This window comes from Stegastes partitus, unplaced genomic scaffold, assembly GCF_000690725.1.
Source record: "Stegastes partitus isolate 25-593 unplaced genomic scaffold, Stegastes_partitus-1.0.2 Scaffold281, whole genome shotgun sequence".
Lineage (NCBI taxonomy): Eukaryota > Metazoa > Chordata > Actinopteri > Pomacentridae > Stegastes > Stegastes partitus.
The window spans coordinates 437,277-464,751 of record NW_007578012.1 but is presented as its reverse complement, the minus strand read 5'-3'; the positions used below and the strand labels follow the sequence as shown (position 1 = coordinate 464,751).

The window sequence follows — 27,475 nt, the reverse complement described above, 5'->3', positions numbered from 1 at the left end:
AGGCCACAGCTTTTTTTTTGCTGCTTGACACAAAGAGAAAACTCTCCTGGTTCTTATTTCCATCTGTCTGACAAAACGCAATTTACTCTGATTCAATGGTTCTCTGAGACATGAAGTCTTTCTGTAAAAATTGTATTCACTAGACTTACTAGACATACTCCACATGTATCTTGTTTTATTTTTTATTAATATTTATTGTATTTTATTTTATTCTTTTCTTTCTGTAGTTACTTTACTTTATTTTATTTTTTAAATTTTCATATTTCTATTATTCCTGCTTATTCCTGGGGCGACACCACCAGCCGAAACCAAATTCCTTGTATGTTGTGTACGTACTTGGCCATCAAAGCTGATTCTGATTCTGATGTTCACAGCAAAATGGGCGAGAAACGAGGAAAAAAAAACACAGAAAAGTCAGCTGTATAGAAGTGTTTTGGCTAGAGAAAGGATGATGTTGACCAAAAACAGGTACTCAGTTGGGAATGTCTGGCAACTACGTGATGCAGCACGACTTATTTGTTTGACTATTTAAATCAGCACCACAAAGCTCTGCACAGCCAGATTTGAATGCCATCCATCCATCCATCGTCTATACACCGCTTAATCCTCACTCGCCTCTTGGATTGCTGGAGTCTATCCCAGCTGACTCAGAGTGAAGGCAGAGGACACCTGAACAGGTAACCAGTCTATCACAGGGCTACACTTAGAGACAGACTCAACATAAATCACAGAAAGAAATATGTCTGTCAGTTTTTCACAACATGCTGCGGCCCCGGTGAGCGCCACATGGAGCAGGTGTGCCAGCAGCAGAGATGATGCAGGTACATGCAGGTGGATGCTGGAGCGTTTCTACAGCTGCTCCGGTAACACCGAGCGTCACACGTTTAAACGTTCACTGTAAAGGCAAAAATAGGATGGAGCAGAGCTAAAATACCTACAACTGTGAACAAAATGAGTCTCTGATAAAGATAATAGTAATAACACCTTTTTACTCGTGTTCTTGGCTCAGACGGGTGTTTTTCCGGTTCCGTGCCAGCACACATGACAGATGTACGCCAAGACTAAAAGAGAACAAGTGCATGTTTTCTTTCAATACGTTCCAACTTTCTAATCAGCAATTTCACGCCTGTATTCACAGCTCACTCTTTGCTTTCTTTGTCCGGAAGCAGAGATGCTACTTCATTATACATGCCATACTGGAAGCCCTAAGTCTCAAATTCACTACTTAAAGCATTTCTCAGCTCAGCAAATCTCTTGCTTTGATACCAGATCCTGTTAATGTTTTATCCTCCATACATTCCTTTCTCTGGCTCTGAATGCAGACATCAAGTGATTGCAAGTCTGCTATTGTACAGTAAGTACAATACATTCATTCTCGTGTTCGGCCTTTATTCACACAGTCTGATGTTTAATGTCGACGCTGCTGCTGATGGCAAATAAAATGTAAATGATCCCGTTTCATCGTGCTGCAGTAGATTAGGCCTCGCATTGCAAACACACCACCGCCTATGTTTACGGCTCCTCGTGACTTTGCTTAGCTTATGTTCCTGCTTGCTTTTCCACTACAACTACATTTACAGTAGAAAGAAAGTGCTTATCAGCAAGTATCAGCTGAAAGTCTCTGACAGGAGCAGTCAGAGCGCTGCTCAGTGAAGAGTAAAATTATAATGAAAATGGCCTTGATCAAAGCACAGAGCGCAGAGAAGTCCAGCGCCTTGCTAACAAGCACAGAATCTGTGTTATTTTTATCTGATGCAGCTTCAAGGTTGCTCTGAATCCATCTGATGCACAAAGTCTGAGACGAATGCACAACTTAACCTGGATCACTGAACTTTCTGCCCAGCGACAAAGTTGACCCACAGCTACACAACAACACAGTTCGTCCTGCGCTGGTCTGGACTGTGCTTCACATGACCAGGATTCATTCCCTCATTCATTTCAAATCCAGCTGTTGAATATTCATTTATCATTTAAAACCAGTTCAGATGTTTCACCATGTTTATCTTACTGTCTGTGGATGGAGATCTAACACCTTAAAAACTCTCTCTAAGGATTATAAATTCATTTAACCACCTTTCACTATTAAAGTCCACTAACTTTGTTTGTCTGATGCTAAAATAACTGAATGAAGGAGTTTCCTGTGAAGTCCAAAACCTGCTGGTGGGTTTGAAAGGCATCTTATTTATTTATTTTTTAAAATCAATTTAAATTCTAAATAACAAATAATAATAATAATAATAATAATAATAATAATAATAATAATAATAATAATAATAATAATAATAATAATAATTTAAACTGTAAGGATAATTCTTTTGGGAAATTTACCAAATCTAAGCTTAGAAATTTAAATAACCCATTTGCACTGACTACCAATCTGTAAAAACAAAAGACTTCTCAGCAAGAAGTCATGACATGTATGGAAACAAATGTAAGCAGTACAGTATCCACACTTCTTGTCTAATCTTGGTACCTGCAGGCGCTTACTTTTTGTAAATTAGAGAATCAAATGAATTAAACTTTTATAATTTACGACATATTTTATACGATATAAAAGGCATTTTTGAGCTCTTCCTACTTCTAGCTATGGTTGTGGTGGTTCCGTGGAGGCTTCATACTGGAGAGAAAAACGAGTCCACAGCGAGTAAAAATGTGACAGGAGTAGGGATGCAGTATCGGCCAATGTTAGTGGTTTTTGCGATATATCGGTATCGGTCTGATGAACAAATTTAGCCGATGATTGTCTAACATCAGCGCCTTCGTCTCTACATTTGATGGACGTTAAATATGTTAAAATATGTTTAAATGCGTTCTCACAGTGCTTACTTATGTTCATTTTTAGGTGTGAACAAAAACTGAACATCGACATCGGTAATATCGGTTATCGGCGATATCAGAAATCTTAATATCGGTATCGGTCAGAAGTTTTAATATCATGCATCACTGGACAAGGAATGACTTTAGAGGTTAAAATGCTCAAACACATACAGCTGTAAACAGACGTTTTTTTATTTTGTTCATTAGACAAAAAAAAGAAAAATCTGAATAAAATGATGCTTCTGCCTTTACAACATTACAAAAACAAATGTGTGGCAGTGGTAGAAAAAAAGGGTTATTTTAATGTTTTTGAAAATCCACAAATGTAACGTCAGAGCGAACCATCAGACTGGAGCTGACGTACGGCTACTGTGTGACCAATTCAATCGAGTGCACACGTCAGCAGAACATACACCGTTCTATGTCACGTCTGGTTATTTTTAGCTGTTTAAATGCAGACATGCTTCGTGTTCTACCTCTGAGGTCACGGCGGAGACCATCGTTTTGTCCGTCTGACCGACCCGCGGGTCTCTGCAGCCGCGAGAGCAAACACAAAACAGGCCTAATCAAATCAAATGTGTCATGAAAACAGGCCTCGGCCTCTCCCTCCAAAATAATCAATGGGACACTTTGTTCGGGGCGTCTGGACGCCGGCCAGCGAGCAGAACCTGTGAGCAGAACTCACACAAACAGCACTGCCCAAAGTTACCAGATCCCTGTTTTGGCACCGGGCGAGTTTAAACACAGAGTGCCAAGGGAGGGAGGCGGGGGAGGAAAAGGGGGAGGGTCATAGAGGAAGTGAGACAGAGAAGCATGTTTGACACGGCTTTAATCCTTCAGCTTTCAGTCAAGCGCTTCCAGCACAGTAATAATATAGGGCCTTAGCGGAGGAAGTGGGGAAAAATCAAAGGAGAGGCACAAGCAGGGTCGCTCCTCTAATTCACACCTTACTGTAAACACACACACACAAAACACACACCTGTGTCCGCAAGGAAGCACTCGCACAAGAGAGGAGAGCGCACCAGGAGTCACAATCTGAGGACTAATTCAGAATTAGAGCTGATTTAATGACGTGTCGTTCCTCTCATCGGTCTCATGATCCACAGTTTGATCATTCAAGGACGACTTGGTGGCTAAAAAACCCTCCCAGGGGTCAAGAGACAAACATGAGGAGTCACTGAATCATTCAGCTGTTTTTAGGCAAATCCTTTAAGAACAAAATGCTCGCTGGTTTTACTTCTTTGCTTCCTTTCGATGGGTCGGTTCAGACGTCACATCACACGGTGGCAGCTCCTGATCACAGTTCAAAATCACATGTAATTTGAAAAACAAAGATAACACATTTACAACGACGCATAACAAAGACGAGCAGCACATACTGAGCATTTCCCCAGAGCCGCGGCTTAAATGATTAACTGATTACCAAAATGACTTCTCCATCTGTAAATTATTGTTGCACTATTTACAACTCTTCATTCTAATTGCATTTAACCACTTATTATTACGTTAGTTATGGACTAATCTCCCGATTATTTTCCAAATTGATTTATTTCAAAAGTCGTCCACAACATGTCAGAAATATTTCTCAGAGCCCAAACTGACCGAGTTCTGTTTCTAATTTTTCTAATCAGTGGTATAAAATCTCAAATCACAGTTATTTTTCATAATAGAAATTAAAAAGGAAATCAATAATTAGCTAAATTTGTGAATCTGGATGCAGAGAAATTGTTTTTTTTTTTTCTTAACAAGTCAGATTTTCTGTTGCTGCCCGATTTCATTAAATGCTTGGTTACATCATTGTATGGTTAGGGCATGACATTTGTGGAAAATGGCTTCATATTTGTGAATAATTGCACATATTTGCACAGTGACCTCAACGACCTTCAGAAGGTTTTCATCAGTCGGAAGAAAAACGGTGCAGATTCACACGAAAAGGTTCAAATAAAAGTGTCCTATTGACACTAAATGTACCTGCTCCAGTCTGTCTCTGAACACTTTGACAGTTGTATTTATCATTATTTCAAGTTTAAAATCAAAGCAGCAGTTTTATCTCATGCATCTTGTTTCCTGCAGACAAACCCGAGCAAACAACCATCTACTTTGTATTTCAGCCCCTTTTTCCCCTTCGTCCATTCAAGTCATATAATAATTGATACTGAAGCAACAGAAGCAGAGAAAACACGGCTCTCAATGAACCGGGGCTCTTAAAGGGTCGTCCATATATAAGGACAGACATCGCCTTAATTATGTCCTCTGCCAATTCGCATTCTTGGACGGAGACTCGGGCAGAGCTCCAGAGGTAGACGCAGCGCTGGGAAACTGAGCGCGAGGAGAATCTCCTCTGAAAGGAACCAGACCATCCTTCAAAGAGGTCATTCTCCACGGAAGGATCCTCCGCTCGAGAAACGAAGGGTAAGCGGAGCGTTTTGGGCCAAAAAGGAGGAGGAGGGGAAAAAAAAGAGGGGATGCTTAGTTGGTAACAAGTCGAGGTGCCAGCTCTGAAGTGTGACACTGCTTTCAGCCCACAGCCCGACCCCCTCTGGGCCTCTGGGTGCCAGGAATGCTCTCAGCTAGGAAGTGGCGCCAGGGAAAAGATTAAACACACACTGTGGCTGCAGCGCTGCCAAGGCTGTGTACGGCATTGTGTGTGTGTTTGTGTGTGTTTGTGTGTGTGTTTGTGTGGGTGTGTGTGGGTGGTGGTGATCCATACGTCAATACAAGCAGAGCGGAGGGTGTTGTAGTCGGTATTAGTGCATTTAAAGAACAGCACAAGACTCGGTGACACTACAGCTGAAGTAGTAAAGCGAACAGTTAGAAAACGATGCGTCCCACAGCGGGCGGATGAAAGTCTCCAGCGTTGAATAACGATTAAGCAAAAAATGCATGAAAAAATAACCCAAAACAAAGCTGTTCTCACGTTCTCAAGGTTGTACGTCAACATTTTTCAGCTGGCAGCGGAAGCACTTTTTAAAAAAAAAAAACCTGATTCATCCAACAACATATTCAGAAGGTAAACAGGAAATCAGGAAATTCATCTGAGCCAAAACATCCTACGAGACATGTCTGGTTTAAAAAAAAACGGAGGCATGTAAACAGGCGGCTCATTATGATTTACAGACACACAGACAGGCCTTGTTCCACTGTAGGTTCAGGTCTGCACACAGAGAACATCAATGATCAGCCAGGAGGTTGCAGAAGGGACACGAACGAGCTTTTCAACCGTCAACAGAATCATGGACGACAAATACATCCTGCTGTGTGGATACGGAGCGCCTTCAGGATGGAGCGTCTGCTAAAAAAGACACATCCTCCCGCCAGGATATATGGATTTCTTCTTCAGCCTGCTCTGGTTCCTGGTAACTGGGATAATAAACCGCTGAGAGAGAGAGGCCGAGACAAAGAGAGAGAACAAATCGGTGAGACTGGCCTAATTAGACCACAAAGTCGCCATCAAATCTCCCAGTTGAATCCCAGAAAATGTCAACAAAGTCATGGTGGATAGAGATCAGAAAGACTGTGTGACCAAATTACTGGGGACAGAGACATCAGCCGGCAGCGAGACAGCGACCCGGCCCGCTCCCCTCCCAGCGCTCCCTGTGCTGCGAAGTGACACGCTATCAGTTATTTCCCTTTAAGGATCTTATTTTGTGGTTGTCTCCGCATGTGTCGGAGAAAAAGCCTGAAGGTGAGACGGGAGGGACACGGAGAGGTCAGCCGGTCTGCCGATACGAAGCCGTGACCAGAGGGACGGATCATCAGGAGACGCCCTCCGTAAAGAAAATGACAGAGTACAAGCAGGTGTCACCTTCAGGGGACCGAAGGTTTGTGGGCTGAACACAAACCTCCTCCAGTCTACAGAGGATTCAGTGTTCCTGCTGCCAGCCGCGCACAGACCACAACTAATGATGCATTAAACCATTTCTCATTCACTAAAACCAGGACACGGCGCTCTGTGAGCTTAGCGGCCAGTTCGGTTAAGTTGTGATGTTTCACTCCAACACAGCGGACAACTGGGAAGCAGCGTAGCGGCTAATACAGCTGAGTGAACTGCACACCTGATTGTTTGCTTTGTGTCCATTTAATACCATGTGTGTGTGTTTGTGATGATCTGAACGCAGACTCCTGGTGAAGCTGTGGTCTCGTGACGTCTGGACGCTGAAAGACATCAGATATGTTCTCCACATTCTGGCCACATTTCTCACTTCAGTGACTGTTTATTTAAACTGGGCATCATTGGGGGACATGATAAAGTTGTCCAGTACTTTGGGATGTGAAGTCTCCTACTGACAGACTCATGCTGCATAAAATCAGACTGCAGTTACTCACAGAATGATAGAAAAAGGACAACTATTGCCTTTTTAGTTCACCTCACTGGATGCACACTGTGGGGACAAACTTGTCATTGGCGGGGCATTTTACGCAGCTTTCCACCCCTCTGCTATCTACATGTTGGGTTTTTTAAATCCCCTTCACTACAATAATGACCTCCAGGCAGCAACTAAAAACCTTAGTGAGGATTTAGATTGCGCAGGAAGGAGACCCCAGTTTTTAATGTGTACAAATGTTCTGACCAAAACAATTTCCCATCACTGGTTTTATAAAACGCCCAGGCCACATCCCTTTCTCAGCTCCGCCAAAGATAACTGGGACTGGTTTAAAAGAAATCACACGAGCCACATCGGGTACAGCAGAGCATTCTACAGCACACGATCAGATCCATCCATCCATCCATCCATCCATCCATCCATCATCTCTACACCTTAATCCTCACTAGGGTCATGGGGGGCTGGAGTCTATTCCAGCTGACTCAGGGTGAAGGCAGGTTCACCTGGACAGGTAACCAGTCTATCACAGGGCTACACTTAGAGACAGACAACCAAGCACACTCACATTCACACCTACGGACAATTTACAATCACCAATTAACCTCAACATGTTTCTGGACTGTGGGAGGAAGCCGGAGAACCCGGAGAGAACCCACGCTGCACGGGGAGAACATGGAGACTCCACGCAGTGTCCTCACCGGGACGTAAACCGGTGACCTTCTAGCTGTGAGGCGACGATGCTAACCACTGATCCACCTTGCAGCCCAGAATCAGACGACTTCCTGATAAAAACGACTAAAGTTTGTGTTGCAGCCCCACAGTTCTGCAACGTGTTGTATTAAAACAGCATTTGTGTTACCACCAGCAATCACCAAATCCACAAGGACGGACATCTTTAAAAATGCCTCTTTAACGTGCAAAATGTACAACTACTCAGCATTAGCATGTTAGAACTGTGATGCTATCATTCAGGTCAAAACTCCACTGTGCCAAAGTGCAGCCTCACAGAACTGTGATCAGAAGTCAAATATAAAACAGAATATTTCTAATCAAGTCTGTGCAAAGGTCTGCAAACTAAACAGGAGCCATCTTTAGGCTTAGAACTATCGTTTAAGTTTAAAGTTTAACCATTAGTTTATCAAATATAGACAACATGTCACCACTTTGGCTGTTTACTGGCCCCACGTCTTGCTCAGAGGTACTTCAGAAGCTCACAGAACCTCCAACCCGCCTCCTGATGCGCAGGTTAAACGCTGAACCAATGAAAACACGTTTTCAGCTACAGTGGGGAGGGGAGACACATTAGACCTGCTACAAAAATACCATTCATCATCGTGACAGTGGAGAGACGATAAAAAAAAATCTCCCTCCAACAGCTCTCTCAAACAGCCATTCATCACACGTCTAATGGTGGCACATAAAGAACGCCTCACTCAAGCACGGCCACGTTTCATCTGTGATCGGCTCGGAGGCAGCTGTGTGTGTTTCACTGTAGAAGTGTGTCATGTTGGGGGGAAACCTCCGGGTACGAAGGTAATGAGGTTGAGCAGAGCCTGTCTTAGTTGTTCAGCATCAGCGCGCTACAGTATGAGCAGCACGCACCGAGCACTCAGTACATCAAAGAGCGCAAAGCCGGGGTCCCATTTGAAAGATCAATAGGCAGATCATAAATTAAAAATCACTTTGGAGGGATAAAGCTTGTGAACGTCTTCGCAGTTCGCAGCTCCGACCAGCGATGTTGCAAACTTACACGTTTTTAATGAGTTTATGATCCTAAAATGAGCGTGCAGAGAATTACAGTGTGTTTTGCTTCACGGTGGAATAATGAGATCTGGGATCGGATTTATCAAACTGCTAAGAATCAAAGTTAGAAACTTTTCCAAAGAGTAAAAAAAAAGTTCTTCACTGAGTGCAAAGACAAATTAATGAAGAGGGATGAGCACAGACTTTTATATTTTACTCTGTGCTGCGTTATTTTACAAAAATAAGAGCTTTTAACTTTAACATCTAATGATAATAACCCTGTAAAATGAATAACGATGTCAAATGTTTGTGGTGTAGAAATGAACAGATCTAAAACTGCTGGTACACGATCAGAGAAAGCCCACAGGAATGAGAACGTAGTCCTGCATCGGCCAGAAAACCGATGTCATCAAATCAAATGTCAATCAGTGCAGCTGAGAAAGTGCAAAATAAAAACCTTGAACCAAAAGTTCAAATCAAAAATGAACAGTAAGCTATTGCATAACACAGCTCGTCTATTATTGCTAACCATCAGCTCTAGTTTGTGTTCACGTCTTGTCCCAACCAGCTGTCTCCTCATAATTGTACTTACTACATGACATAGCACACATTAGGAGGAAAAACAAAGAATCTTTACTTCCGCCTCGTATCTTGAAGCTCTAAAAGGACCTGAGCTGTTCTGCTTCAGGAAGCATTAACAGTAAAAACAGTGCTAACGAGCTACTCCAGCGTGAAACTGCTGTCAGAGGTGCTGCGTTACATTTTACTGACCACACACCGGCACACAGACGGATTTCATTTGAATTCAACGCCCTCTCCGTTGAGCTGACTGTTATCACATCCATTAATGAGTTAGACTTGCATGTGTGTTGACTAATTTATGTCGCTTGTTTTTCTTCCCCCGTGTCGTCACTCTGACATGTTTACGGCCGGTCTGAGACTAAAACTTGCAGGTGTTTAGACGTGCAGCTGAATGTAAACCAAGTGAATCATCTGTTGCTACAAACCTCATGCGTTTGTTTGTCAAATATAAGCCAGTTTGGTGGAAGACGCCAAAATGTGATTACAAACTAACTTGTCATCGTTAACAATCTTTTTTTTTACTCTGTGATTGTTGTGATTTCAGGGAACATAGTTTAATAACTTTGTTCCACCTGAGAGCAGAACACACGCAGCAGGACGACAGGCTTAATCCTCCGCCTTCATACCAGCCGGCAAGTTGAGGTTCAATTAACCCTCAAGTGGAGAAGAAAGGAAGAAAAAAAAAAAAGAATCCGTCCTGGACAGGCACTAATGAGCGCTGATGTGGGTTAAAACGGAGTCAACAGAAGTTTATCGTGACAGTGGAGCTCTGAGGCGAGGCCCGGCGCTCTGGCAGGGTTTAAACTGTGTAACATCTATTAGATCAAGCTTATCCGGTGTCTCCTTCATTAAGGCTGAGAGCACTCTGTTTGGTGTCCAGTTAATTTAAAAGCCGGAGTCTCAGGTTCTGGCGATCAAAAGCGATGCAGTAAAAATGTGGCTGGGGATCGGCCCGTTTGAATTAAGCAGCGCTGAGAGGTGAAGCGCACTCGACTGCTGCCTGAAAGGAGGCTGATGGCGGGTCGGGGGGTGGAAGCTACGCGTTGCAAAAGGAAAGAGGAGGGGGGCATAGGTTTTTCATCCCATTACCCGTACTCGCCCACCCTCTCCTGACCCCCCACTAGACGAGCAACGGCCGAGGCTGACACCCCACCACCACCACCACCACCACCACCACGCTGCATCAAATACTCCTGCCAGGCCTCCACCCACAAACAGCCGCTCACGTCACCAACCAGCCACCAGAAATCAAGAGAACCCAAGTCACTGCAGGGACAAGGCCGGGGTCACAAGTCCAAATCCCCCCAACAAGATAAAATAGCACAAGAGGCTTTTTATATCCTAAACTTATGATTATGAGATAGACGAAGGTTTAGATCGGTTCCCTGTAATTATTTATTACGTCGTGTCTGCGACCCAGTCAAAACCAAGGCTTGATTTGCGACCAAACAGGAAGCTGAAATGGCAGATAGTGGATCAACCAGAGTAACTGTACAAAACACAGTGAAAGAAAGTTATCAGAAAAAGCAAAGCAGGTGAAGGAGGAGTAAAGTAAGGCACGAGCTAGCGCTGAACAGCATGGAGAGAGTTCTGGGACTGAAGAGGGTTCAGAACCACCGTTCAGTCGGCATCATTTCTACTCCATCAGTGAGTAAATCCTTATTTAACACCTTACTAACACTCAAACTTTATTTGTTTTTGATATTTATTTTTTCAGATATTCACTCCAGTAAGTCACACAAACAGCAAAACTGTGAGTGAAAACTTTATGAAATATCTGAATGTAAACGCCGCGCGGTGTCATTAAACTAGAGATCGACTTTGTTTTCAGAGCTGATACCAACACAGATCAATAACCAATATCTGGAACTGAGACTACAAACATTTGCAGTAGGAATTAAAATCATGGTGGTGTCACAGCTTTGAATAACTCAAACAAAACCTTGTTGAAATGTCTGTTTCATAAAAAGAGAACGTTTATCCTTCAGTGTCGATTGGTTATTACCTATAATGTGATTGGTTGTTACCTATAATGTGATTGGTTATTACCTATAATGTGTGATCGATCAGACAGGTGGGCTGAGTGACGACAGGCAGAGACAGAACCAAAGAACCATATTTTAAAATGTGTTTATTTGATCAGAAACCTGCTAAAAAGTACAACGTCAATGATGGAAAACGTGCCTTGAGCCATAACTGGTTGACATTTACATTTAACCCTGAAGGTTCCCTAAAACTTTACAGAGTAATTTGCTGTTTGACCTCCTAAAGTGACAGTGAAGCACTTTTTCTTTTGTACATGTCAAACAAAGGAGACACACAGAGTTAGTTACTAAACTGTAGATGTGCTGTTTGCCAGAATTTGTGTTCTTTAGAAAGAGCCCGACCCGTCTTTTCCTGTCTTTATGCTAAGCTACGCTAACCAGCGGTGCACCCAAGCTTACGATGTTGTCTCGTATCTGGGCTACAAGAGGAAATAAATCAACAGTTAACAGGGACAAACTCGTCTTTAAAGCAGCCAAAACAATGACAGCAGATGCGGTTACGCAATCCAGTTTAAACACTGTTTATCAAAGCAGTTGAGAAATTAGTCTCCTGGAGGGTGAAACACGCTGTGGGGCGCTGAGGGCAACCTTACAGCTCCTCCAGGCCACCGCAGCATTCTTCCACAACTGCAGCTTGAGGAATTTCCAAAGCAGACGCCGACAGCAAACTGAAGCAGATTTGTGTTTGATTTGGGATGAAGCTCGTCACCAGACTGAGAAGTGCATTGTTGGGAAAGACGGCGTTTAACAGAAAGTGTGCGTCTCTGAGGGGAGGGAAGGGACAGCATGCTCCAACTCCTACGCAGCAGATTCACTGTTATCTCTATCTGAGCAATGTTAGGGCCGCTGTGTCAAGTAACACCAATTACAGCGAGCGTCGTAATTCTCAGCTCCTCTGTGTGTGTCTCTTTGTTTCAATAATAAAAAAGAAAGAAATACAGGTTAAATAAATATTCATACGTCTCTGACCTTGTTTTTGAAATATCGGTTTAAAAAAAGCAGCAGCGCTAAAACCGGCTGCTTCATCGTCTTCTGCAGAGCAATTCAACAGAAAACAGAATCAACGGCGCTGATAAGCACAACACAACCGATTCCTACAGCGCCTGCAAGTCAATAATGAAAACTGCTTGTGCAGCTCAATGTCAGCCCAAGGATTTCAGTCCAGAGGAGTCAGAGCGAAGCCACAATCCCCTCTCCTGATCTCTCTATTCAGCTGACTGTGCTGGAGAGAGGCCATTCGTACTCATTTGCGGACTTTGCCACAGCATCCCCTGATGACACTCCTCTGCTGCATCTGAAAACCCCGACGAGAGGACATTCCACAGATTCCTCCTCCGTGGTGGAGCTGCTTCAGAGCCGCAGAAAAGGATCCGAGGCCCTCCAATCGAAACATTTGCATATCAAAAGGAAAACCGCTGTCAGCGCAATAGTAGGAACCATTAGCATGCAGGGACGTGAGCGAGCACGAGGTCGTTGTTCAAACATACCAACAGTCGTCTGATAGATATCGGACACACTGAACATGTAGCAGCACAAAAACAAACCTGTCATTCACTGAGACGCCAACAGCTCGGAGCAATAAGGGCTCCTGTTCATCCTGAACAAGTGAAGTATTTTTGGAAAGACAAGAAAAGAAGAAAACTTCAAAGCTGCACTAAAAGTTAAAAAAAAAACAAAATGGAGAAATAATTCACCTCCATCTAAGTGAGCAGCTCGTCCATTCAGCGCCACCAAACTGTGAAAGCACAATCACACAACGGAGAAAACCATCTGTTCAGTTCGTGCTGCGCTCTTCTGTCACTGTTCATATAAATTAGACAGTGATGAAACATCTTAAAGTGCTGCACCCCGGGGTTCACCACCTCCACCCGTCACACCTCTCACCCTCTAACGCTGACAGGCTGAACCGGAGCATATGAAACCAGGTCACTGTGAAATCTCGGGCTGGTTCGACGCTAAATGAGCCCAATGTAGCGTAAAGGTAGCGGCCTGTTAGACAAACAGAATCTGTCACATCGACAGTGTGAGGAGCATGTGTTCCTCTGGTGTTCCTCTGGTGTTCCTCTGGTGGTTTTAGTAGCTGAGTGGAGCTCTGGTGTTATTTTCAACACACAAGAGGAGAGACGGGGTTTTGTGTAGAGCGGCTCTTGTTTCCCTGATAAAGCCAGAACTCCTCCAACACCACCTGCTATCTCCAAAATGCTTTCATTAAACTCGATGTTGTTTAACTGTATCGACTGTATAAAAGTCGTATAAAGTCGTACAATTTAAATGTTAGTTGGGCTGGCCTGGTCCAAAACTTGCAGTTCCTCGATTGGCCACTTGAGGCTGGCTTAAAAAGCGAGTCAATCCCCATAGACCTCCATGTTAAAATGCTCGACTTAACAGAGAAAATAAACACGTTTACAACCCGGGAAAGAAACGGTTCTGCTCTCTGTAGCTAATGTCACTGTTCATGACAACAGTACATGGAAGGAAATTTTATATAACTCACCGATTTAAATTGTATTAAGGCCTGAAGTTATTTATGCTGCTTTGTGACAGATGGACGCCGTCCATCGTTCAGGCACTTTTGCATTTATCTCGAAATGGACAGAAGGACGAGAATAGCAAGAGAGAGATTTACGATGCTCAGTTTGTTTGTGGTGTGCAGCCGAACCACTCTGTAGCTACTGGAACCATTCAGGTACTGCTGTGGTATTATCCATTATTCTCAGATTGGGCTGAACAGTTTGGGAAAAAATATCAAATTCTTATTTTTCTGACAGATCTTGCAATTAGATTTTTTTTTTTTTTTTTACAGCTTCAGTTGAGTATTTGTTGAGTAGAGTTCAAACATCTGATGGGTCATTAGCACATGAGAATAACTCAAAATAATTCCAGTGCAAGAACTTAAAGATATAAATTGTGCTTATTTATTACATTTTTAAATGGCTTAGGGGAGAGAAAAAATCTAAAAATGCTTTAAATAAATCAATTAATAACAATATTTTTTTTAAAAATAGTTCCGACTGGAAAATAAAAAGGACCTTTCTGTAAACAATCTCTCCAATTAAATATTGCACACTCAAGTTAAATAAAGTTATAATAATAATAATAATAAACTTCAGATCAAAAGGTTTCATCATGTATACACTGAACTGCAGTCTTCGATAATTTCACGGTTTTAAATTGTGATTCTGATTTGAAATCAATAAATTGTTCAGCTGTAGTTTCTAGCTGTGGATTTACTTTTTTTAAATGACCTTTACCTATTTAAACCATTTATCCATCCTTGTAGCCATTTAAACAGTTTTTTCTTGACTTTCAGCTAAATATCTTAATAATTTATATATTCTTTTAGCCACTTCAGGTGCAAAGCTCTGGAGTTTCAGGTGTTAGAGTTGTGTTATTATGAATATGTCTTCTTAAATCATCATTTTTACTGATCTTGTTGAGCTAGTCCACATTCTTTACACATCTCCTCTAACAACTGGAGCTTCTTGTTGGGAATCAGTGTACTTTAATATATGTGCCCAGTCACTGATTCACTGAAAAAGTGTCTGCATCAGAGCGTACAGTAAATAAATAGGGTAATCCATGGATGAAAAAACAGGTCCGGTCAGACTGTCCTGAAGCGGCCAGCACCGGGGCAAACAAATGGACACAAAGACACAGGGGGGCAGCTCCAGACACAGCTTACTCCCATTGTCTGCCAGCAGAGCAAGGACAATGCAGGACAACGCTAAGATATATGCAAGCACCACGAGGCCTCGCCCCAGCGATGCTCCGACCCTAATCCCAAACATGATCTCCCCTCCTAACATATAGATGATGTCATCCTTCCCCCAGCTCCTCACCCACACCTTCGCCCCACCTCTGCCCCTCCGGACCCTCGGTGCAGCCGAGCGTGGAGCAGCGAGGGCCCGCAGGAGGATGTTCCGCCGCTGAGAAACACGCCGGCAGCCAGACATCGGATATCCTCTGAGTGCATCTGTGCCACAAATCGGGGGAGCTTAAAGACGACACTATCATGTCACCGTGGGCTTTAGGCTCTCGGGTGCTTTCAAAACAAGAGGGGCCTCTGAAGTCTGTCACATGCAAGACTGGGCTTTATCCTTCAAAAACACAGTGGACGGAAACTTTATATGTGCAGTCAGGTGTCGGCTGACTCGCTGCGTGTCCTGTAAAAATGTTTGTAGGGGGGGAGGAAGAGGACAGGTCAGCGAGTCCCGGAGCGTCGCAGGTCCACAGAAAGCCTTACATGCTTCACTGGAAAGAGGGAGAGGGGGACAGTTGCTCTTTAGAACTTTATGTGCCTCCCCTCCCCCCCATCTTCGCCCCACAAAAGAGGCCTTACCCCTCCGTCCCCACCCACAAGGAATTTCTCAGGCATTGCTGGGTTCACCATGACAACTGGGTGCTTAACAAAGCATTTCTCTTAGGCATTCTTCCTTTCACAGGGGAGAGAGGGGGGACAACAGTCAAAGGAGGGAGAGACAGAGCGAGGAGGGGGAGGACCGGGGATAAAGAGGGAGGGTGGAGGAGCTCGAAATGATGGGAGGGAACAGTGGAGGTTGCAGGGGTGAGAGCCATAGACCCGGGTAGATAGGAGAAAAATGGGCGACTGGTGACAGGCAAACAAAAAGAGGGAAAGAGAAACAGGATCAAGGTGATAGGTGATGTTAAAGGCAGCAGCAAAAAAAGAAGAAGAAGAGAAACAGTGCGACAAACATTCCACGCAAGCCTGCGAGTGTGACTAACGCCATCCAGGGAGAATGAAAGCATTACCGATGACTCTGGGCGCACAAAACACGGCCGAGCGTCGCAAGCTGTGACTTTGAATCCTATGAATCAGGCAGAAGGAAAACAGAAATTTATCAACCATAAAGAACGTAGAAATCCGAGGTACGCTCTGCTCGAGTGAAATAATTACATGACAGTGAGGAGAAAAGTAATCAGAGTGGTCCAGCTGTTGGAGGCCACACACACACACACAGATAGAGCAGATTTGTGCAGCTTGATGGGCTAATGTTACAGAAGACAACCCCCTGAGAAAGTCCCTCCACAGACGGCTTAAAGGTTTAATAGATTCTAATGAAATTACGCCTGTGAATGTCTTGGCTCCTATATAGCATGTGATGGAACAGAGAGTCTCCACCATTAAAATTCCAGTCCTGTAGCTTTATCTAATGCAGGGGTGACAACCTAAAAACACATCCAGACACACAGAATTCAAACTTTTTGTCTGCGTCTGGTTGGAAAAAACAACCTCATCTTAAACCGAGCATCTAAATATTTCATTCAGACAATCTTCATTTAAAAAAACAGAAAACATGAATCACAGAAGCATGTTTGTTGTCTGCCAGTTCGTCGGGCTTCACGCCAGCAGGTTTGGCTCACACGAGTTTGACAGCGAAGGAGTTTAACCCTCTGAACTCAGGAACACGCCGGTGGGTTTTTAAAGGAGTGCTGTCTTCAATAGACAAAATCAAACCATTTATCAGAGTCAGAAACTGTAAAAACTGAAAGAATTGTTGGGTTTTTAAGTTCCTACTGGTCCCTGAACTACTCATCTGAGCTTTACATTGTGACATTTCTCATTTAAACAAATAAATCAGAACTGATTCTGCACTTCCTGACACAACCAGGAAGCCATGATTCACTGAGCTGTGACCAACATGTACATAACAGAAAATCAGGCACTTTTTGGCTTTAATAGGTTGAACTGCAGGCTGTGTTTATACAGAGCAGATAGAAAAACAAGATTAGAGTGTAAGTAGTATAATATCTAGGATGTAGAGTCACTTTTCCTCAGTGTTGCACAGGCTTTTAAAAAAAATTGTAAAATGAATAATCAAAAAAATTCAACTTTTCTCTCTTTTTTTCTGATGTTAGAACTTTGCCAAACTGCACACAGAACATTTCTGAATTCTCTCTGGATCTAGCCGTGGTTGTGCTGTTTCTGCAGAGGTGCAGGAGGAGTTTATATTGCAATAAAAAATTAGCCCACAGTGAGCTAAAAATTTGGCAGGAGCAAATAAAAAAACAGCCAGAAACTGCTCGGGGTCTAGAGGGTTAAAGTCGGAGCACAAACAGCCACTTCAGACCCACACTTGAAACTTTAAAGCCGCCCCCGACGGTGACCACAGAGAGAAAATACCTGCTCTCCACCCTGTAACTGGAGCGCCTGTACAACCTGCAGTGTGATGTGAGCTGAATCGAGCTGCCGTCATTAGTCATGGAGGCGTGTTTGTTAAATTTCTGCACTGGCGTTTTCAAAGTGAGCATGGGGGGCATAATGTTGGCTTGGACTCAGAATTTCATTAAAAAGGACGACGTGTCCTGTCCTGGTGGTGCAGCGGGGGGACGAGGAGGTATGTATCGTATTTTTGCATCACAATCCAACTGTGCCAGTCTCACAGGAAACACCTAATAGTGCAAAAAAAAAAAAACATAATAGTGACAAAACTACAAACAAATAGGCCTCACATTCAAAATCCCGAGCATAATAACACGTTCCAAAATGAGGGATAATGATTAGCTACACTTTCTAGATGAAAATTAACCGGGCTTAGCGGATGAAAGAAAAGCAGGGGAAAAAATGTCTGCCATAAAATGCAAACACCTATTTATGCAGGCTCACGCTTGCCTGGGAACAGTAGATGAGCCCCCGAGTATGTCAACACTGGTCTGACAGATCTCAGGATACAGATGCAGCAAATCTAATCCCACAGATGACAACCTGCCTCTCACCCCGCGGTGTGAACAGAATCCTCCTCGTAGCACACAAGTGACACGAGATGAAACATCCTCTGATCACTTCCGTCCTCAACGTGGCAGAAAATGTTGATTCGATAAATCCCTCAAACCTGAAACCCACTGTGTCAGAAGATAACGCTGATGTGAGTTTATTGTGCGGAAGCAGGCCCAATACCTGCACATCGCCGCCATACATCCGACTCCTTAACGGGCTAACATAATTAAATGGTTATAATAACTAATTTATGCCGGTGCACACGGCCAGCACACGACAAGGCAGCGAGATCCCCGAGCTATGTGGTTGTCAGACATATTGTGAAGTGGCTGCTTATCGCTCGGAATGATTGTCGAGCCAATTTGAATAGCAATGAGCACTGTTCTCTGCTGGAAAATGTGTATTTCTTCACTAATTATCTTACAAAAATCATCAAGGAAGCCATATTATCAATACTGAAGCCACCAGAACTAAACGTAGGGAGTGTTTGTTGCCGTCTGTAAAAGGATTGGAAGACTTTCATCCCTTCTGCTCCACACGTTTTCAAATCTCTTTCAAAGTTAATTCGATGCATCGACCAGTTTTAAACTCGTGATAGCACTTGTTGTTGACAAGCCGACAAATCTTCAAGTCCTTGGTCTCCTCTTGAGCTTAAAACCAGAATGTGCTGGTGTTTGGCTTTGCAGTTTGGTGCTAAGGTCAGCAGGAGCTCATCGAAACGCTAAATGTTAGAAGTTCGGCGTCTCGAGACGAGTGGCTGGTGCCATTAAGCCACAAACTATAAAAAACAATGTTTAATTAGTGAGTGAAACGTGACATTTCTGTTGGTTTCTTCCAGCAGTTTTTTATACAAATGAATGGAAACGAGGATAAATGACGGCGGTCAGCTCAGATAATGCCGTGATTATAATTCGGTGATTATGTAACACTGGTGAAAGGCCTATTATCCACAGGTTATTATCATTCCTTTATATTCCTTCACTAATTGCTGTGTTTCAATGAGAGGTGAAGGTTTCCACAGTTCTTACTGAGCTGCTCTGTACAGCTGAAGAATCGATATGAGTCTGTGTCGCTCAGGCTTTAATGCTTCATCCATATTGTTCAGTTTCATTTTCAAATAATTTCATTTACGTTAAAATTGCTCACATGACTAAATATCAGTCAGTTTCTTTTTGTAGCATCAAGTAGTTTAACCCTACTCAGGACTTCTGGGGTCTTGTGGACCCCAGGCCATTTGGTTTAGGTGACAGGTATTGTTTTTTTCATTTTTGAAGATTTTTTTTAAAATATAAAAAAAGGGACATTTGTCGTGCATTTGGAACCAAAAATCAACTTATCAGAAAGTGTATTTAACATAGTATAAAAGTCTGTAATGAACACCAACAGATATTTTGCACATATCCTTTCTTGGGGTCTGTAGAAGCCAATAACGTAGTAATGTAATATATTTGCCATTTTTAGAATGTAACAGGCAAATAACGTCACAAAAGTCCTGAACCGATAACAAAATAACTCAAAACAATATTGACCAAACGATATTACGTTATCAGTTCAGGATTTTTATGACATTATTGGCCTATTGCATTTCAAAAAGTGCAAATTTATAACATTAGTGGCTTCTACAGGGTCCAGTGGACTCCAAAAGACCTTCTAGGTCTGACAACATGAAAGTCCAGGACAGGGTTCATGTTTGTCAGTTACCTCTACAGTTTATTTAGCCGACAGTCAGCGTGTGGGCAGATGAAATACAAATCAAGTATAGAAACAGTGGAAAGCTAAGACTAGTAAAGGAGAATACATGAACCCGTACATGAAGCACATATGCACATCAAAATTAGGTCACGTTTGTTTTTGACTATTCTGACTGTAATACAGCAAAGTGAGATTCATTTTTTCTGAACACTGAGTGGCACCGATGCATTGGATCATATCACCAGCTTCAATTTTAAGAGGCTCATCGTAATCTGTGGATTATTTTAAGGTCCGAAAGCTGCTGTAAATCAAACACTTTAAACTTAAAGCAAAGTGTGGCCACATCTGAACCATTACATCCATTTCAGTATGAAGAGCAGCGCTCAGAAAAGATGTTAATCACAGTCCACCAACATACAAAAGAGCCCATCAAATATCGTCCATCATAAGGGGGCCTCCTAAACGGCAGCATAAAGAGAAAGATAATGGGAAGACTTGGGAGGTCCCTGGAGGGAGAAGCCTTTGAAAATTGGGGTCAGCAGCAGCATCTATAGAAGGAGCTCATCTTTGTACCCCATCTCCTCCTCTAACAGCTCCTGCCTAATGACTTTTCTGCTCTCTTACAGTACTACTGTATCCTCCAACATGTACCCAGTTTGCACAACCTTCACCCTCCACTCCTTCCCCCCGCCTCCGTCCTCCTGCCTCCCTCCATCTCCTTCTGTCTCCTGCAGGGGTGCTGACACATAAACCCCAGCAGGTGCTGGACGCGCCGGGGAGACACGGCCTCTAATTGGTCCTCGGTGGAGTCACAGCTGTTGCCCCCAACCACAGCCTGGTATGAGCTCCAGCGCCTGCCCCCGAATCGACGGCTCACTATTGTTCTCCACGGAGGCAAAGCTCAGCTCCAATCTATTATAATGACTACCCACGCTAACCATACAGTATCTGCTCCTCAACGTCAACTCATCATCAGGCTGGAATGCACTTAACGCTGTCAGTCACCGAATCTGCACTTTCTCCGGCATAGAAGAAACCCCTGAGGCCTCCACCAGTCTTAATCCTCCCTCTTCTTGTTAAGTATCCGATTTCATCTTTAACCTTGATGTCCAATCTCTTAATAACGTTCCCCCTCTCTCGGAGGTTGCACCAAGGTCAAAGAAGGAGGCAGATTTACAGCAGATCACACTGCGTCAAATAAGCTCCAGCGGAGGGTAACCAACAAACACACCCACTCGCTCTCTGCGGGTGCAGATCAAGTCTCGTCGCATCTTAGGAGCAAATAAAACTCTGCAAATTGTGCTGGCGTGCAAAATTAAAGGCGCAAGAAACTCCGGCGGTTCGAGACATGCAGGGTAAGAAAGAAGAGCGGCAGTGAGAAGAACACCAAAGAAGTCTTAAGCTTGTCTTAGACCTTTGTGATCCTTTTTATCCCATATTTAAAAAGGAACCAAAAAGCACCATCACACTCACAGCATCAGCCCACAACAAGCCTGAGCTGCTGACACGCACTGCTATTAAATTTCAGGCTTCATGTCAAATTATAAGCAAAAGAAAGTAACCCGTCAAACAACACAGCACTTAAAGCACATCCACTCCTCATTTTGACTCTAAACAAGCTATAGAAATTGACCATAATTGAATTAGGTCTGTCATTGTATGTGGGACCGGGGGTACGGTGGGTAATTACGGGGTATGATCAGCCTGCCCACTGGAGTGTGGATCCCACAGGATGCAGACGTGCTCAGACAAACAGCTATTTAAGTCTTGACAATAGACAGAGCTAAATCAGGCTCGTGTAAATAAGTAGGCGCCTTAATTAGGGGTCCAAAAAAACACAACAAGCCACAGCCCCCCCTTTAGATTTAAACAATTAACCAAGAATAACACAAATGCTTAAATACATCTTTGTGACTTGGCACTCTAAGTGATTTTTTTGTAGCGTGAGTGGCTTACAAATATCCTGCAGTGAATAATAATCCTCCTTCATGAATATTTCTATTAGAAGAAAATCACTCTGGAATACTGGAGCCCAGAAAGACATACTTAAGTCGTCATCACTTCCATTACCCGGCGAAGTGAAGCGAAAATGTAAATGAAGAGATAGGACAGGGTAATGAAACCAGGCTGGGAATACACCTCAGTGAGGCTCCACTCACTCACTGGGTGGAGTCTGCAATCACACACACAGTTATTTAACAGCCTCACCTGACACTGAGATCCTCATGGAGGCCTCCAGGGGCCGGTTGTTATCCAGGGCCTGGCTCAGCTGGATCTCTCCCGTGCTTTGGTTCAGGAGGACCAGGTTCAGCTCATTTCCCACCTCAAAGCTGTAGTGGAGCTGATCCGAGACGTCGGGGTCGAAGGCCGGGATGCGTCCGATCACGCCGGTGGGGAAGCTGCTCGATTTGTCGGTGACGTAGTTGTTGAAGATGATCTGGAAGTTTTTGAGCACGGGCACGTTGTCGTTCTTGTCGACCAGTTTGATGTGGATGGTGGCGCGGCTGACCAGAGGGGCAGAGGTGGCCTGGACCACGATCACATACTCAGACCTCAGCTCGTAGTCCAGGTCTATCAAGGCGGTCAGTTCTCCAGAGAAGATATCCAGCTGGAACACCTCTGGGATGTTCCCCTCCACGATCTGATACATAATCTGTGCGTTGCTGCCTTCGTCTGGGTCTGTGGCGGATATGTGTGCAACCACAAGGCCTATGGGGCTGTTTTCCTCCACCATAATGTCAAACTCATCTTTCTCAAACACGGGAGGGTTGTCGTTCACATCCAGGATCGTTACTTGAATGTTTACTGGAGTTTTCAGAGCAGGAACGCCTTTATCCACAGCGAAGGCCTGCAGGCTGTAAACAGGCACATTTTCTCTGTCCAGTCTGCGCAGCGTGCGGACGATGCCGGAGGTGGATTCGATGATGAAGTCCCCATCGCCGTCCTCGCCACCCTGAAAGGTGTAGAAGACGCGGCCGTTGAGCCCCGAGTCTCTATCGATGGCAGAAACCTGGACCACGCTGGTGAACACGGGTACATCCTCCATCACGGAGCCCACATAGTGGTCTCTGAGGAACCGGGGGGAGTTGTCGTTGACATCATTCACTAGTATCTCCAGGTAGGTTGTGTCAGACTTCTGCGGGATGCCGTTATCCCGAGCAGTGATGGCCAACGTGTAAGAAACCTGGTCCTCGTAGTCCAGCTCCATCTGCGTGGTGACAGCTCCCGAGTCTGCGTCGATGTCAAACTGTGGGATGCTGTCGTCCATAAAGTAGGTGATGCGAGCGTTCTCACCCGTGTCTTCGTCTGTGGCGCTGATCACGACCACAGTGGTGCCCACGGGCCTGTCCTCGTTGATGTTGACAGTGTAATGCGAGCTCTGAAACACGGGCCGGTGTGTGTTGGCGTCTGTGACATTAACAAACACCTTGGCAGTGTCGAAGCGGGTGCCGTCGCTCGCGGTGACAGTGAGGACGTACTGGCGCTCCAGCTTGTAGTCTAAAGGCAGAGCCAGCGTGATGAGGCCGCCTCCGCTCTGACTCGTGATGGAGAATCTGTTGCGGGTGTTTCCGCTGGATATCTGATACGTCACCACGCTGTTGATGTCCTGGTCCACGGCCGACACTGTCACAACGCTGGTCCCCACGGCTGCATCCTCATTCAGTCGCATGTAATAGGCCTTCTGCGTGAACTCCGGGTTGTTGTCGTTGACGTCCAGAATGGTCATGCTTATGCTGGCTGAAGACGACATGACAGGGTAGCCGTGATCGCGGGCCTCCACTCCAAAGTTGTAAAAATCTACGCTCTCCCTGTCCAGCTCGGCTGCCACCACGATCCACCCCGTGCTGTTGTTGATGGCGAAGGGGAAGTTTGGCGTGGTTTCAGTGAGACGGTACTCCAGCCTGGAGTTGTCTCCAGAGTCTGCATCCACAGCTTGGATGTGGATGATGGAGTAGCCCAGCGGCACGTTTTCCAGCACCGTGGCCTGGAAAGGGGTGCTGACGAAAATGGGGGCATTGTCATTAACATCCAGCACCTGCACCGTAACCAGGCCGCTGATGTTGGACAGCGGAGGGCGTCCTCCATCCTGAGCTCTGATTCGCAGCGTGTATTCTTTGTTGGCCTCATAATCCAGGTGGCTCACCAGGTCCATTTTACCCGTCTGAGCATCGATGTAAAACTGTCCACGCGTGTTTCCGCTCATGATGCTGAAGTGAACCACAGCGTTGCTCCCTCGGTCCTGGTCTGTGGCGGTGACCTGCAGGATCTCGTTGTTGGGGGTCATGTCCTCCGGCACCTGGACCACGTAGCGCTTCTCGCTGAACTGAGGAGCGTTATCGTTGTCATCCTCCACCACAATGTGGACAGTAGCTGTGGCGCTGCGGGGCCCGGGGTCACGACCTTGGTCATTGGCCTCCACTAACAGCATATAGGCTTCCACCTCCTCCCTGTCCACCAGGCCTTTAGTGCGTATCACACCAGACCTCGAATCAATCTCAAACACATCATTGGTCCCATTACTGTTAAGGATGTGATAAAGGATGTTCCCATTAACGGGGGCGTCCCCATCTGTGGCCCTCACCGTTAACACCTCGTAGCCTATTTCTAGGTTCTCTCTGATGCTTTCCTTGTAGTCCTGCTGCTCAAACACAGGGTTGTGATCATTAGTGTCACTGACTGTGATGGTGAGCGTGGCCATAGCTGTACGTCGAGGCGTGCCGTGGTCAACTGCGGTCACACGAAACACGTGGGTGTCTTTAGTTTCCCGGTCCAGCACCTCCACTGTGGACACAGCACCACTGGCCGGGTCCACAGCAAAGAGGTTGTTGGAGCGGCTATCAAACAGAGCCTCTATGAAGTACTCCAGCCTGCCTGCCTCCCCCTCATCCACATCCACTGCTTTCAAAACAACAACAGAAGTCCCAGCTGGCTTATTCTCTGCCACAGACACTTGGTACATCGGGGGCTGAAACTGGGGGCTGCTGTTGACGCTTCTCCTCCTCCTGCTCACAATCCCTGAATCAGTCTGAGCTGCCTTTGCCAACAGCTTCTCCAGGTGACCCTGCCTGAAGGGACCCTGCCCCACACGCCAGTGGATGGAGATGGGGCACACTTTAACATCCAGCCCCTCTCCTATGAGCACATCACAGAGCAGGTCCAGCTCCAGGAGGGTGTCCTGCCTCCAGCACAGCGTCTCAGACACAAACAAGTTCCCCTCAGAGTAGTAAAACTCACGGCTGTTGGTGACTTTGCAGCGGACCGGGGGTCCGGGCAGCAGACCTCCCACTGGAAATAAAGCGGAGTGCGCCTGGTGGCACTCTGAGCTGTGGCGGCTGTGCGTGCTGAGCAAACTGAGGACCTCCATGTCCCACTGAGGTTTCCTTTTACGCTTGTGTGAACAGTTCCTGCCGTGGACATGCACGTCGTACTGGCTGGTGAGGAGGTGCCGGTGGCCGGAGTCCGTGCAGTCCGCCACAGTGTACACGGTGAAGGGGTTGGAGCGCAGCGAGAGGCACTTTATCGAGTCCGACACAAACACAATGCCCGCCGCCGCGTCCGTCTCCAGGAACCGCTCCGTGAATTTTGGAGCGAGGACCTGATCCAAAGCGCACCGTGCGCCACGCTGCGCGCCGGCCACCACCGTCCTTGGCCCCGCATCCTCACTGATGTGAACGCTGTAACAATGCGCCAGCGAAACCAGCTCACACCACCAGAATATGAGCAACAAATCCCATTTAACGAAGTGCATCGCTCCTCACTGTGTGTTCCCACGAGTCTCCGAGTGTCGATTCCTGCGGATCCTTATTTCTGTAAACTTTCCGCCTGTGAGTTTCTCCTTTGTTGCAGAAGAGCCATGCTTCTCAGCGGGCGCACTTCTCTCCGGGCTGCTTCTGTAGGAGCTCAACCCGCAGTCACCTTGGCCGGAGCTGCTCTCACATGCGCGCACACACACTCACACACACGCCGGCAGCAACAACAGCGGCAGCAGCAGCAGCAGCAGCACCTCCGCTCCGTCCGCGCAACTCCGCTTGAATGATAAAAATGGCTCCTGCTCCCCCCTGCGCCTTGAGGCTCCTCATTATCATAAACCTGTGTGCGGGAGAGAGAGAGAGAGAGAGAGCGAGAGAGAGAGAGAGAGGGAGGGAGGAAAACAGCTCTGTTAGAGGTCTGGGAAGCTGACAGAAACCTCTGGAGATAAATGGTAACTTCCTAAAGGCTTCAAGATCAAGAAATTCTCTGGGCAGCTCTGTATGTAGTCATATTGTTTTGTGCCACATTTAAACGGCGTGTCCGTGTTACTTTACGCACCAGTGATCTTTACATTCTTTGCTACACCCACTTGCTTTACTCATTAACTGGCAAGGATTCCTCAACTTGTAGGTTCAGTGACCCTTTTTTGACCTAAATCAAGTTTGTTTAAAAAAAAAAAAATCAGCCAAAAGAGAACATTAAATCCAAAATCAAAGTGCTTTTAAGACATTTGTGTTCACTCGTTGTCTCTTTGATCCTGCAGTGGATGTGCTTTGTTTTATTCATTCCTAATTTTATCCATTTCATCCAGATTCTATCTCAAAAGATGACCAGAAAGGAGGTGTTTTAGCCTCCACAAGTCAGAATCTGTTCACTGTACTCAGACATGAAAAGATCGCCTTCAGGAGCACAAATAAATGCACTCAGACTGAACACATCCCAGTGCAACCTTTGCAATTAAAACTACGAAGCAGTTGAAGAACTTGGAGCTCATCTGATGTTCTGAGCGTCACTGACACCTGCTGGACAAACTGCAGACACACAGCAGGCTGCTCATCAGCTCCCTGCAGGGTTTCCATGGTCACATTTGCATTTCAGGAAATTCAAATGCATGTTGTGTTGCATGAATGATCAGAGCTCGTCTTAAACCGCTGCTAAACCAAATCAACAGACTGTCTTCAGCACAAAGTTCAAGCAGTAGCTGTTGTGGAAAAGATTCATTCTGCTTGCATCCACTAATGTTTGTCTGTTTTTTTTTTTCCCAGTTTAAGGACTTCTGTTAGAAAAATAGGCATAAAAAGTGACAAGACAGAAAAAAGTAATAATAACTTGGGGTTTAAAAAAATATTTTCAATAAATTATAAAACTCCAAAGTGGCTGAATCACGAGCTACAGATTAGATAACATGTAATAAATCTGAAAATATCTATTTAAACGTGTTTTGTTTCCTACTTTCATTTGTTTTCATGGCACCGCTCCTCTTTCTCAGTCATTTTCACTCTCATCCAGATGTAATAAAAGATTATTTATCAAACAACTTCCCCTCAGAGGTCAGACAATATCTGAAGATTAGAGTTTTTAAGTCGTTCTTTGGAGCAACAAAAGCAAAAAGGAATTTGATTTAGCAGCTCATACTGTAGCTGGCTGCACGTTTTAAAACAGAAAAAATTATATCAACATTTCTTGTGTAACTTAACAGCAATAACGACACAAAACAAAAAAAAAGAAAAGTGGATCATTTCAGATTGAATTTCCAGACGGTGGTGTGCAAACAAAGGCGCTGA

The 27,475-nt window shown here is 44.9% G+C and overlaps 1 protein-coding gene across 1 annotated transcript in view; it reads right to left on the bottom strand.

The window, feature by feature from the left end:
* The window catches only part of celsr2 (cadherin, EGF LAG seven-pass G-type receptor 2), a 78,567-nt gene extending 52,878 nt beyond the window's left edge, over nucleotides 1-25,689 (bottom strand). The window contains exon 1 of the mRNA XM_008282715.1: nucleotides 22,149-25,689. Within this exon, the coding sequence (XP_008280937.1) occupies nucleotides 22,149-25,689 (3,541 nt within the window). The remainder of the gene's footprint in view (nucleotides 1-22,148) is intronic.
* Between the last annotated feature and the right edge of the window lie 1,786 nt (nucleotides 25,690-27,475).